This window comes from Protopterus annectens, chromosome 1.part0 (assembly GCF_019279795.1).
Source record: "Protopterus annectens isolate FY-2018-M chromosome 1.part0, PAN1.0, whole genome shotgun sequence".
Classification (NCBI taxonomy): Eukaryota; Metazoa; Chordata; order Ceratodontiformes; family Protopteridae; genus Protopterus; species Protopterus annectens.
The window spans coordinates 1,904,693,397-1,904,707,905 of NC_056725.1; the positions used below are offsets into that span (position 1 = coordinate 1,904,693,397).

Consider the following 14,509-nt stretch of genomic DNA (forward strand, 5'->3'; position numbering starts at 1 on the left):
TGTAATCCTTGGCTAATATTGGTAGTGATTGCAGGAAGAAAAAGAAAACTGTTTCTTAATCTGTTTAAACTGGGATGCCTAGATAAATTGACTATGACATGTCCACTTTACTCCTTCTCTCCCAGGTATGAATCCATTCATCAGAAATGTCAGTCATGCCAACTGTGAGTTTGATTTATTTTAGGCATGTGATTCATACCATGGAAACATTAAGGGTTTCTTGACTTTCCTGTAAACTAAACATTCAGACTTGTCTCTGCTGTCATAGTTTCACCACAATCAAAGTGACAGTATTTAGTCCATATTTTGCGTGGTCCATAAAATGTTCACAACTGAAAATCATACCTTTCTTTTGGCAAACTTGACACAGTAGACAAGCCATCCTATTTCATTGCAGTTGTTAATATATTTTGTGATACTTTAAAAGCATGAACATTTTCCTTTAATTAATGCTCAGGTGCTGCAGGGTCAGCATTCTTTTTTTTTTTTCTCAACGAGAATGCTAGAATGCCAGGCAGGTGCTGTGGAGTATGAATTACATCGTGTGTTAACTGTGGATCAGCTGTCACTGCATCTCTACCACATGTGTTTATGAACAGTTTGTGCAGTGAGTCTTCAGTGTCACCATCTCTTCCACAATATTGTCACTTGAGATCAGCAGTGGCATGCAGTCAGTGGCTAGCCATTCTTTAAGTCACAGATGGTATATTTGGATACATTCAGTTGTACAGCAAATTCTAGGAGACTAATGTCATGCAATTTTGCAGTCTGGAGAAACAGCTTTTATATTTATGCTGAAGGACAGTCTTTGCTTTCTGCCACTGACTGCTGTCTGTTTCTCTGTTTGTGGCTGTCTCAAACAGAATGTTTCTAACAGCAATATTCAGACTGAATCTAACTAAATTTAAAATAATTACTTAGTTTCTGATTAGAGTTTTGGCATTTCACCAATGAAATGTCAGCCGGCCCTTCACTGCTATATAGACAAGGATTCTGTACATTGCTTTATACTTTGTAATATGGCTTAATGGCTTTGACTTTTTATCAGGCATTTTTCATTTTAACTAACTTCATTAACTGCAGACTCTTGGTAAAGAATACAGCAATACAGAATTCACATGTGCAGCATTCTGTGGGAATCTCAGGCAGAGGCAGAATTGGTAAATTTCTTTTTAGTAGTTAAGGTATTTTATTGTGTGAAGAAACTAAAATAAGTTGCTTTATAGTGCTGCTTTTCATGCAAGATAAACTTTTTTTTCAACATTAAAGTATATACAGTATTGCATTTTTTGTGAAAATGGTTATTAAAGGTGTTTTCTTTTCTTATAGTGCGAGATGGTGAAACTGTGAAACACTACAGGATCCGACAGCTCGATGCAGGGGGCTACTTTATTGCTAGGAAGGCGACTTTCTCAACTTTGACTGAACTTGTCAAGCACTATAGCCAGAGCAGTGATGGTCTATGTGTAAAGTTGTCTAAGCCTTGTAGAAAGGTAATCATGTCTTTTCTGCTTCTTTATCAGATTTAAAATGAAGGCAAGTTATACACCCATATCACAAGTCTTCTTCTAGAGTTAGGCTAGCAGATTGGAAGGGTATGCAGACTGCAGTTACAGAAAATGAACATCAGGCCTAGGAACATCAAAATATGTTAGACTTATTTACAGGTGAAAGAAAATGCTAATTTAAGGCATCTGATAGGTTGTGTTGTTATACTTGCTTTTCAGTACGAGTTTCACTCCTCTCCAATATTGGTTTATTCAGATAAATGATTTAAAATTGACGTGCTAAGTCTGTTTTATCGAAACAAATTTAAAGCAAACAGAAACAGCAACAGTAGTAGATTAAATAAGTGAATATATATGTATCATACTCGTATTTAACTCCATAAAAATATATCAGTAGTATGTATTATTTATAATGGCATGTATAGTGATGATTGTACAACAAGGTGACACACCATCAACTACTATTAATGTGTACTTATTCAATGGCAGGGGTTTCCCACAATAAACTTGTGGTGGTGGTTGGTAGAGATTCCAATAAATAAGGGCATCAGGAACAGCTTGCAAGGGGGTTTAGAGGGTATTTATGCTCCAGATTAGTACCAGGTAAACAGTATTTCAGCTGAGAGAATGTATAAGTAGAAAAAGACTCCCACTAGGAATGATTTTTTTTTAAAAAAATGGTGAAGCTGTTCAGTTGTGGGTATGGCAGAGGAATGCCAACTTTTCTAGGATGTTTTTTTCAGTGTAAAAGAATAATTGTATTTCATGGCTCTTCAGCTCCTTGTGTCCCAGAAGTGAAAGAGGAAAAGCTCTTGAGACTTATAATCTTGGAAGGCCACAACTGCTGCATTAAAGCAGACAGAGCTGAAAGATATCACTGGATGGACTTAGTGTCAAAAGCATGTTTCTACATCTCTCTGCAGGAGAGCATTTGTGGACATTCTGCAGATTTTCCTTTGGTTTGAAAGAAACAATTTAAGCACTGTTCAAATAATTCTTATGCTTGTTTTTAGTTAGTAGGTTTCACAAGGAGAAATAGAGTTGTACTATTAAAGGTCAAATGCCACTGATGTTCAGTTACTTGATATTCCATAGAGGGGTATAGGGGTTTTGGATAATGCTATAAATGGCTATTCATAAAAACAAGGGGTTTGTTCTGGTCAGTTATCAGGAAGACATGCCTAAGAAAAGATTCTTAAATACTTGGGGACAACTTGTTTGCAGATATTCAGCAGTACCAACTCAGAGGCATTCAAAATCCTTAACCTGAGAATACCCCAGCACTAAAAAACTTAATGACTCCCTACTCCAATCTAAGCTGCCTTCGCTCAGCAAACAGACTCCTTGTCCAAACAACTAAATCTTTTAACCTAGGCGGCGACGCTCTGTTCGCCAATACCACTGGTAAAATATGGAACTCTCTCCCCAATAACCTCATGCTTGTAACTTCAGTAGTTCAATTCAAAAATAGTCTAAAACTCCACTTTAAGTCACATTGGCTATGTCCTTGCTCACACCCAGACTAGCTCTGTGCCATAAACTAAAATCTAAACCAACTAGCTAAGGTGATAAGAACTATGTATGTTGTGATAATGAACTATGTATGTTGTCAAACTCTATGGCATTATACTGCCTATCGTCTTTGCTAATATGTTATTAATGTATATTCTAATGATTAGTAGTAAATTCAGAAGATATTGTATGGTAGTCTTGTACTAGTATGTAAATAGCCTATGTTCTTTGTTATTGTTCATCTTATTTACTATTTTCTGTATCTAATTGACATTGTAACTCTGTTGGAGCTTTTCTCCCCGGGCCTCCGCTGAAAAAGGACATGTATCCAGTCGGACTATCCCGGTTAACAAATGTAAAATAAAAAAATTACAAAATATGGAAATATGGGGGGTGGGGAGAGCAGTATTTCTACTGTAGTTAGAGAAGATGGAAAACTGAGTTATCTGGTGTCATCTGGAAACTCCACTTTTTCTGACCATTCTGCAGTCAGTTTTATGTATGGGGGTAGGATCTGTTGAGTGCCCACCAGTTAAGATTTTTTTTTCTTTTTTGAGAGTGCTGTATAAGACAGTGTAGCCATTGCAAGTAAAAGTGAAAATAGAAGGAAAGCAGTTGTGGTTTGCTTGGCCAGTGGGAAACAGTGTCAGTAAGAAGGCAAGAGAGTGAACTCTGTTATTTTAAAGGCAGCTACATAGTCAGGATTGATGAAATAGTACACTCTCATAAACTGTGCCTCTATGTAGTACATGTTTAAGTATGCGATGGACAGCCCCCCAAGAATTGTAGGGCTGTAGAGGTTGTGGGTGGAAAAGGTGAGGTCTGTCCATTTCTCAGATTAACTTGTTTATTTGGGTTGAAAGCTGTTACATTTGTTTTGCAAGTGGGATGGATCCAGACAGAATAAAGATAAATATGGAACAATGTATTCTTTGAGAATTTGATTGTAGCAAAGGAGACTAAAGTTTAATGCAAGGCTAAGTCTTTGAGCCAGTAGTTTGGCCCTGCTGTTGAGGGTAAAACAAAGAGACAAAGTTTAGTGTGATGATGCTTGATAAACGTGCGGTCTCACATGAAAAGATGCAAGGCACATAGTTTGGTGAGGTTTATAGCTGATCCTTAGGATAATTGATTTTGTCTTTAATTTCATAGCTGGCTATGTCCTGGGAATCTGAACAACTGTGCAGTGGAGTGGTAGTGTCCCTGCCAGGATGAGAGAGAGAATTAAGCCAGTTGTCACAAAATAGAGACAGTTTGATTTTGGGATCCTGCCAAAATTATTGTTAGACTTGTACAAGGCAAAGTTGAAGAGAGAAAAGGAAAGTCTTGTTCCCCAATTATCTGAAGAAAATTGGTGAAAACGTGACCACTGACTTTGATTTAGACTCTAGAGGCTTGGAATAGGTTAGGTAGTATTTTGTAATAGGTAAAGTTAAAATTTGATATGGTTTTAAGTAGAAATAAAATCACGTAAGCTTGACTTTATTTTCCCTCTGACTGACATTATAGCACATTAAGGTGTAGTCATAGGAGGAAAGTTGAAGCAGTTTTTTTGTAGTGTCGTGGACCTGTCTGCCATTGATGAAGTGAATTGGTGTATGCATATGTTTTTCATGCTGTGCAGTTATCAAAAACAGTTGCGTAGCAACAGTCTTTTTCAACTCATACATATTATCCAGATACTTCCTTATTTTCTCTTTAGCAGTCTGCAGTTGTGCCTCTTATTGTTCTATGAGATTTTCCTTATTCTGCAATACTTATGTTTGTCAGCCCTTCTTAGTAATTCCTATTACTTCTTAACCATATCTTTTTTCTCTTATTTTTACCCTATTCTTAAACTCGTTTCATTTTATCCCACCCACTAACCTTAACTTCTGAAAATGTTTCTATCTCCTCTAATAACTCTTGAATAATTTCCATTACCCATTCTTTAAATTCCCCTTGTCTAATAGGTAGGTGGGGAAGTGCCAGTATCTCATTTTTACTTTTGTTACCCTGCTTTTTTTTAACGTGGTTGCTATTGGTGCATGATCTGAAATAGTTGTTGGATGCGTGTCAAAGCTTTCAGTTAAATGCACACATTACCGTAAAATATAATTTCTGTCTAGTCTATCTCAGTTATTGTATCTTGGGGCATAATATGTAAATTCTCTGAGTTCCTACTACTGAATTCACATATTACATACTAAATATTTTCATAAATTTCTTCAGAAATCTACCCTCTTTTGTTATATGCTTCCTTCTAGGTCATCATCCTCACTGTTGCAAGCCAAATTCAAGTTGCCATCTGTAAGTAATAGTCCCTGCTGAAAGCTGAATATTTCTCCCCAAATTTTTTAAGCTCCGTAATAGTAGTTTTAGGTGGAATATAGGTACATGCCAGTGTAATCCTACACTCTTGACAGTAGCACCTTATTACCACAAATCTTCCATTATTTTGTTTTTTTCCCTCTTGCATCAGTTGGAGCTTCTCTAGCAATTCATTTAAGTTACCCCCCATTTCCTTTGTCCGTGATGTACTGCCTAATATCCATCCTGAAATCCATTCTTTATCAAATTCACATGCTCACTTCTTTCCAAATGTTTCCTGTAACATTGCTATTTGCAGTCAGCATTTCTTAATATAATTAAATGCTATTTCCTTTTTGTATATACTTGTGAGGCCATTCACATTCCCAAATATGTTTAGTGTAGTCATTATTATAAGAAGCTGTTATTCCCACCTCTTGTATATGACAGTTTTTTAAAATGCCTGTTTCCAACTTTTGTGTTATATGCACCCACTAATGTTTGGCAGGTTGATCATTTATGCATTTGTTTCCTGTCATCTCTCTCTCTCCCTCACACACACCTTATTAACTTAAGACAAGCACACAAAATTATGAAATTATGTACATCTTCAAATAATTATGTTTAACCCTTCTGATAGGAACAGTTGTCCCAAATCGGCAGCTGCACATACAGAGAAAACAACCTAAAATTAAGGTTATCCTTAGTGATGTATGCATGTTACAGTCTGTGCTCCTATTTACAATAATTGCTGACTGTTCTTGTCTTATCTTTATTTCCCTCCAAGATGTGAAAAAACCCAGCTTGCATGTTTTCAGAAAACATTTAACTTTTAGCCTTAAAAAAGTGGTCTGGCTTTTTATTACATGCCATTCAGCTTGTCTTAATGGAAACTTAATAAAATGTATATCTGCCTTTGGCTACAGACTTCTCAAAGTGAACATTTATTGCTAAATAAAAGTTTTCATTGAATTCAGTGTTCTTTTATTTACTTGCTTACACACAAAAAAAAACTTATTAGATTAAGCTAAGGGCTTTAATCCAGATTTTCTTTCATTTATGCATAACTAAGAGAAAACATGTTGACTCTAGAGATATATTATATATTGTGCACTTTTATACCCCTTCCCCCACCTAAACACCCCAGGATTATATCATACTAACTTAAAGCATGTTTTTGTCCAGCATTTATTCTCTTTTTATGTTGTAATACTTACATTTCCTAAAACTAGGAAAGAAAAAGGGACTTGCTTACTGTCTTTATCACATGCAGCAATAACTGAAATGCTTTACTATATAACATACAGTTTATATAATGGGATATTTTATACAAAATACTGTTTAGAACAATAATTGTTTTACTTAGTTACCTTTTCCCTCTCCTTTTAGTGTCCTTCTAAACATTAATGGCTTGAAGTAGGGTATATGCTTTTAAGTCCCAAAGAAGTTTAACAAAGTCAACAAAAGTCCACATTTTTCTGTTTTTCTTGTAAAATCCCATTTCACAAATGTGGTTGATACTTTATAATCTCACATTTATTCACTAATTTCAGTGTTTCTGGTCTTCTTTCCTTGTTATCTCCAGCTCCCAACCCTCAGACTCTGGTTCATGTCCAAGGAATTCCAGATTTTACTTGTCAACTCCTGTGCTTTTTTTCTGTCTCAAGCATTTTCCTTTGGAGAATTGGAAAATGTTTCACTGTCAAAGACTTCAGTATAAGCTTTATCAGAAGAATGAGAAATAGAGTCCCCCCTCTGCTTGTTGGCTCGCCTTTTGTATTTCTTTCTTCAAATCATGACTTAGAACCTCTGGGAAAAAAGTATGAATACAGTTGAATTGAACAGCTTGAATCTCACACTTGCCTCTTAGCATTCCCTGATTGCTGGGATACATTTACTTCTGCCTGATGTACAGTGAATAATCGTTTTCCCCATTTTCCGTAAGCCCTCTAATGTCTCCAGTTTTAAATACAAAACTGTGGCAGAAAGACAAAGTAAGGATGAACTTTTTCTGCTGGTATGATTGCATCTTTACTAATACAGGTCTTGGCTGCTTTCCCATAGCCAGTTGTGGGGCATACACAGAATATGTCCTTTCAAATAACAAATCCTCCTGTGGAATGCCAGTCCATTTGCTTATTTGTGCTTTCATAAACAGGACCAGTGCTAGCATTTTGGGCCCCCCAGCAAGGTTCAAGTTGGGGGCCCTACTCAAGAGAACATCAAGCATGACCACATTGCCATTGCACCCCCTTCCCTGTCAAGCTCATCCAGCACCATTTAACCACTAGTGTCACTACATTCAGATCATTAAGAATTGATGTGCCAAGCCACAGACTGGCATTTAGTACCAAGGTTTCATTACGATAAACCCCTCAACTACACCATGTCCACTTTCCACACCCCTTACCTATTCAACATACCTCTCTTGCTCCTACTCATCTCTTCCCTCACTACTGCCTATCTTCTAACCTCCTATGAGCACCCTCTACACTACATCCCTCCCTTCCCCTCCAAATGCACTTCTACACCTCCACCATATACCTCATTAAACTTCTTCAACTTCATATACAAACCTAGCTACCTTCTTCCTAAATATCATAGACTAGCGCCCATCAAATAAACCCATACTCATTTCATACTCCAACCTGACAATTTTAGAAAACATATTCTCAATAAAAACATAACACACCTTCACCTCCTACTAGATGGTGATATACATCTTAACCCTGGCCCTTACCATACCCCCATCTCAGCACCATATAAAACAAATATCTCTAGCTCCATAGTCCCTTCAAAGCCTGCTAACTCTCTCCTCATAGCACACCTTAATATTCTTAGCATTAACAACAAAATTCCTCATCTACATGCCCTCTTAAATATCCACCAATTCGATCTTTTATGCTTATCTGAAACTTGGCTAAAACCCACGGTTCAAGACAATGAAATAACTCCACCCGGGTATAACATAATTAGAAAAGACCGCACTGAGGGGTCGCAATCCTATATAAACACAAAACTACAAGTCAGCACTATAGACCTTTCTCTACCTCAAGATAATAAAGCAGAAATACTAATCTCCAAACTTCAAATCAATACTTGTAAAGCTATAAATGTCATTTGTTTATACCTGCCCCCTGGTAATAACATTAACAGCCTTGAAAATATCCTCAACTGGACTTCTTCTAATCTACCCCAAGAAACCATAATCCTAGGAGATTTTAACATAGACTGGCAGTCCTGTCATAATGATCTCCCTACCAACCATATAAACTTATTCAGATTCTCACAATCTATCAACTTCCCCACCCGAATAAATAAACCCAACAATAAAGAAAGTACCCTGGACTGGACACTTACTAACAGTCATCACCAAACTTATAAAGTAGGAATCCTTCCTGATGACATAAACGATCACGCTCTCACATATATTAGACATAAAACTAACCTCACCTACCCTAATACGGTCAGAGCTGTACGTAAGAAAATAAATTTAATCCTGAACTCAGACAGAGCTTTTTCAAATGAACTGGTCACCACTAAATTCTCTCCCACTGGATGAAGCAGTAGCATATTTCAACACCACATTCTTAACCATCCTGAACCGCCATGCTCCAGAACGTTCTGTTAGATGTAAATCCAAACCAGCCCCCTGGCTCTCTAATGATACTAGACAATCCCTTTTAAGAAACAAATCTTGGAGAAAATGGCGTTCCACTAAAAATGCATTGGATCACCAAACCTTTAGGCAACTTAGAAAACGTGCAAAAAAAGCAATCATTCTAGACAAAAAAAACTTTTACCTTCAAGTACAGCAGACATATCAAAACAAACCTCAAAAGTTTTGGAACAGCATTAGCAAACTTCTTCACCCAGGACAATCTATCACTCCCAATCCACTAGGCTCTAACCCCAACAATCCTATTCAGACTGCCAATGCCTTTAATTCCTTCTTCACCAATGCCATCCAAGCTCTTGACAACCACCTATCTCCTGATACCTCTAATATTACTATTTCATTACTAGCTGCTCCCTCCTTATTTCAGTTACAACCTGTCTCCACCTCCACCATATCCTCCCTACTCACAAAACTTAAACCCAACACCCCTTCAGCTGACCAACTCCCTGCAGAATACCTTCAAAAAGGTGCAAAAGCCATTGCCTACACAATATCTATTCTGATCAATAGAACCATAACTGAAGGTAATATCCCATCAATCTGGAAAATCTCCCACATTATTCCATTACACAAAGGTGGCACCTCTTATGACTTCTCTAACTTCCATCCAATAGCTCTATCTCCCGTGGCAAAAATCATGGAAAAGTGTATCCATAAGCAACTTCATCACCTTCTACAAAATAACTTACTAGCTAACTGTCAACATGGCTTCAGGCCATACCACAGTACTACCACTGCCCTGCTATCATTCACCGATTGTATTAATAAAAACCGGAACAAAAGTATTCCTTAATTTATCCAAAGCTTTTGACATGGTTAATCACCAACTCCTATTACATATAATGAAATCACTTTCTCTTGATTCCTTAGCCATCAGTTGTTTCAAATCTTACCTTGAAAGCAGACAGCAGGCTGTACTTTGGCACAATAACCTTTCTAATCTCCTGCCCATCTCCCTCGGTGTCCCTCAGGGTTCTATATTAGGTCCCCTGCTTTTTTCCATTTATATAAATGATCTTCAGTTAGTAATTCCACATACTACATGCATTCAGTATGCAGATGATTCTACTATTATCTGTTCAGCTACTTCTCCAACTGAATTACATACCCTTACCCAGAAAGCATTTAATACTGTCGAACAATGGTTCACTGACCGTTGCCGCCTCCTAAATCCCAAAAAAACTAAAATGCTCCTCTTCTCCCCTACCCGTAAGTCCCCCCTATTTCATTTCACACTCGCATCAAACAACGGTACACTTATTTCTCCTGACTCAACTACTAGAAATAACAATTGACAATAACCTCAATTTTGATAGGTTCATAGGTTCATACTAGGCTATCTGCCCTAGGGCATTTAAGCCTAGCCAGAGTGTGTGTGGCTTTCACCACCCCTTAGGATGAGAATACTATACCCATTAGTTTGCTGTGCCTCTGTCCAGCAGTGACACAGAGATGACTCCCGGGGTAAACCTACGATCTCCCATCCACTCGTCAAGATTTCTCTTGAACAGAGTCAGGGAGGGGCTCTGCCTCACATGGACTGGGATTCTGTTCCATAGTGTAGGGAGTCTCTGGGTGATGAATCTGTCCCTCCAACACGTCCTATTTATATCCATGTTGAGGTTTAAGTCTCTTGCTCTCGTGGCTCTGGTGGATTTGGATTTTTTGAGGTGGAGCATGTCAATTAATTCCGGGTTGGACATGGCCTTGTATGTCAGGCACAGATCACCTCTGAGCAGACGGTATGCGACTGAATAGAGCTGGACTTTCTTCAGTCGGGCAGCATATGACATATGTTTGAGCCCCTTTATCCTTTTGGTGAGGAACTTTTGGGGTCTTTCCAACTGCTGCAGGTGTCGGGTAAGGTACATTCCGAATGGGGCGTTGTACTCAATCATTGGTCTGATAAGTGAAGAGTACAGGGGTACAATGACCTCTCCTGATCTGGATGTGAATCCCTTCATGATCAGGTGGGCAATGTAGAAGGTCTTCCTAACCACTTTGGCAATGTGAGTGTCAAAAGAGAGGTTACTGTCAACTTGGGTCCCCAGGTCCCTGATAACTTCTTCCGTGTTTAATGGATTACCACCTGTGTGGTAATTAGGGGTTATCTTGTTTTTCCCAAAGGGTATGACTATACATTTTTTGGCATTTAGCTTAAGGCCATGGCTCTGGCACCAGTTATCCATTTCTATGAGACCTCTCTGGAGAATGTCTGTGTCTGATGGAGTGTCAATTATGGTGCCCAGTTTGCAGTCATCTGCAAATTTTGTCAGCCACAATCCCCCTATGTTTGCCTGCACTTCAGAAAAATAAATACCGAACAAGAGGGGGCACAGGACTGAGCCCTGTGGGACACCGCTCGTTACCGGCTTAGAGTCTGACATGGCACCAGCAACTCTAACCCTGTGGGTTCTGTCCTTGAGCCAGTTTGCAACCCATCTTGTGACATACGGGTTTACATCTAAGCTGGTGAGCTTTTCTATGATGCCCGAGTGGGGTATTGTGTCGAACGCTTTTGCTAGGTCAAGGTAGGCTGTGTGAACTGCCTTACCCTCATCAATGGCCTTAGTGACTGTTTTGAAAAAGTCGACCAAGTTCAAGAGGCAGGATCTGCCCTTGACAAAGCCAAATTGGGTAGGATCCAGTGTCTGTAGGTCCCCAATGTCTTTATTTATGAGTTCCATTATGATCCTCTCCATAGCTTTGCAGACAAGGCTCGTCAAGCTTATGGGGCGGTAATTTCCAGGGTCCTTAGAAGCATCGTCTTTGTGGAGTGGGACCACAGTTGCCGTACGCCATTCTTTGGGTACATATCCTGTAGTAAGGCTAAGATTAAACAGCAGCCTTATGTGTGGGTTTAGTTCCTCATTGAGTTCGTGTAGCACACAGCCAGGGACACCGTCCGGTCCCATTGATGCTGTGTTTTTTGCTTTAGAGAGAGCAGCTCTCACCTGGGCATCTGAGATGTTTGGGAGGCTAGACTCTGGTGGGATAGATATTTCTCCTTTTGGGGGGGGGGGGGGGATTTGCACTGAACCCGTCTGCCAGTATGTTGGCAATGTCTGTGGGTTCAGTGATTTTTGTATCATTTTGGACTAATTCTGAGCATATCTGGGAATTTTCACCCAGGTTTCTAACATAGCTAAAGAAGGCCTTATGATTGTCTTTTGTGTCTTTAGCGATTTTTCTCTCAGAGTTGGCCTTGGATGATTTTATGAGTGATCGTAGTTTTTTGCTAGTATTGATCAGAGATGCCTTCCCTTTTAGGGATTTTGCTCTGTCATGTAGTAGCTTTCTCCTCTTGTTGTAGAGTTTGTTTATGGCTGGGGTCCACCAGACCGGGTGCCTGCCTTTGGTGGAAAGGGTCTTGATTTTATTAGGGATTACTTGATCCATACATTCCTGGAGGTGCTCATAGAAGGCATTTGTAAGGGTTTCAGCAGCGTGGGTTGTGGTTTCCACTGGCTCGGGGGCCTTGAAGGCTGCCACTCCAGTCTTAAGAAGTGTGAAGTTTGCTTTTGAGAAGTTCTTCACTGTGGTCTTTTTTGCTGGGGTTGGGGGCGGGATGTGGATCTCCAGTGAGATTAATTTATGGTCTGATCTCACCAATGAGGGATATACTTCCGGTGTGGAGCATTTTGTCCCCATGTTTGTGATGATCAGGTCTAGTATATTTTCTCCTCTTGTGGGAATGGTGACTAGCTGTCCCATAGCATTTGAGTTTATGAACTCCAGGAACCTTTGGACTAGGGTGTTGGGGCTTGAGGAATGTTCCCAGTCTGTGTTTGGGTAGTTGAAGTCACCCAATATGATGGTGTTTGGAGAGACATTCATACTCTCCAGTGTCTTCAGGAAGGCTGTGTGGGTTTCCTGAGTTTGAGAGGGTGGTCTGTAGCCTGCTACAAACTGTAGGGCAGTTTTACCTATGGTTAATTGCACCTGGATGGTCTCCGATGCTTCGTGCGTTGCCACTAACCTGGAGGTGTGGGTATCCTTTATGAATATGGATACTCCCCCTCCTTTTGTGGTTTGGTCCGGATCGCATGATATGAGGTATAACCTGATAGTGCTGGGGTGCTCTCAGGAGCCTTGAACCAGGTTTCAGTCACAGCACAGACATCGATGTTCTCCATACTGAGGAGGGCTTCGAGGGCGTGCATCTTGAGGTTTAGACTTCTGGCATTGAGCAGTATTACCCTTAGTTTTTTTCCATTTTTGTTTTCTAGGGCGGTAGGTTTATCATTTGAGCCTTGCCTAAAAAAGGCACTATGGGGGTGGCAAGAGCCTTTGCCAATATCCGGAAGCCCAGAGGTGACAGGTGCAAGCCGTCCCTTTAAGCAGCGTGGCTTGTCAAGCATGTCATCCCAGGCAGACAGACATTGATCCCCTTAGAATGACACCAGTAATTAAGCCAATTATTAAAGCTGATCATTTTGTCTCTGTATTGTGGCATCATTCTTGGTGAGGGTAGGATACTGCTCAGGGTCAGGGTCATACCGGCCTGGGCTACATAATCTGAGAGCTCCTCTGTCTCTTTTCATGTAGTCCAGGGAGGTACGTCTCAGGTCGTTCACACCGGCATGGACAATGACTGAGTCATACTTGTACTTGCTGTGGAGTGACCTGAGTGCTTGTGTTATGTGGCGGATTCTAGCACCCGACAGGCAGCTTACTGTGATCTTTTCCTTGTTCAGTCTGGTGAGTGGGACGTGAGTGTGTCTGATAACACTATAAAAACAGTCAATAAAAATCTAGGTTCCCTCTATAGAGTCAAACCCTTTCTTACACCAGCAGCCAGGGCTGCTTTAGCAAGAACTCACCTTGTCTCTACTCTACGCCTCTCCCATTTATATAAATCTTTCTAAAAGTAACCTCAGCAAACTAGCAGTATCCTATAATAATAATTGCTCGATTTGCTATTGCCTCCCCTTTCAGAACTCACTGCCTTAACCTAAAACAACTTGGCTGGCTTGAGTTTCTACACCATTTACAATATCTCCAGCTTGCTATAGCCGATAAGATCCTCTCTCAACCCACAAATACACCAATACTCTCAAGCCATTTCATCCCCTACAACAATCCTAAAAACCTACGGTCATCCAACAAACTTCTTATTAACACCTGCAGATCTTATAACTTAGCAGGTGATACCCTGTTCTCTAACACTGTTGGAAAGTTATGGGATTCACTTCCTACTGACCTTACTTCTCTGTCATCTCTTACACTGTTTAAAAAGAAACTAAAATCATCTCAACATACACTGGTTATGTTCCTGCACTAACCCTGGCTAACGTCCTACATCTCAACAACATTGTAAACTTACTGTCTTGCATTTTTACAGTATCCCTTACTGCCCTTGCTAAGCTCATTCGAAGTATTGTAGTTTAATACTATTTTTAATGAATGCTCTCTATTGCTACTATGTGGGGGGGGGGGGATTTTTAATTTTTGCTTAAACTCCTACCACTTTCTAATTTAGTTTTTTGCATGTATCTGTACTGTTACTCCTTTGTATATC

General features: G+C 39.6%; 1 protein-coding gene across 1 annotated transcript in view; it reads left to right on the forward strand.

Moving 5' to 3' along the window:
- The window catches only part of FRK (fyn related Src family tyrosine kinase), a gene marked incomplete in the record, with an annotated part of 231,482 nt that overhangs the window by 23,746 nt on the left and 193,227 nt on the right, over positions 1 to 14,509 (forward strand). Inside the window, 1 exon segment of the mRNA XM_044076811.1 lies at positions 1,311 to 1,485. Within this exon segment, the coding sequence (XP_043932746.1) occupies positions 1,311 to 1,485 (175 nt within the window).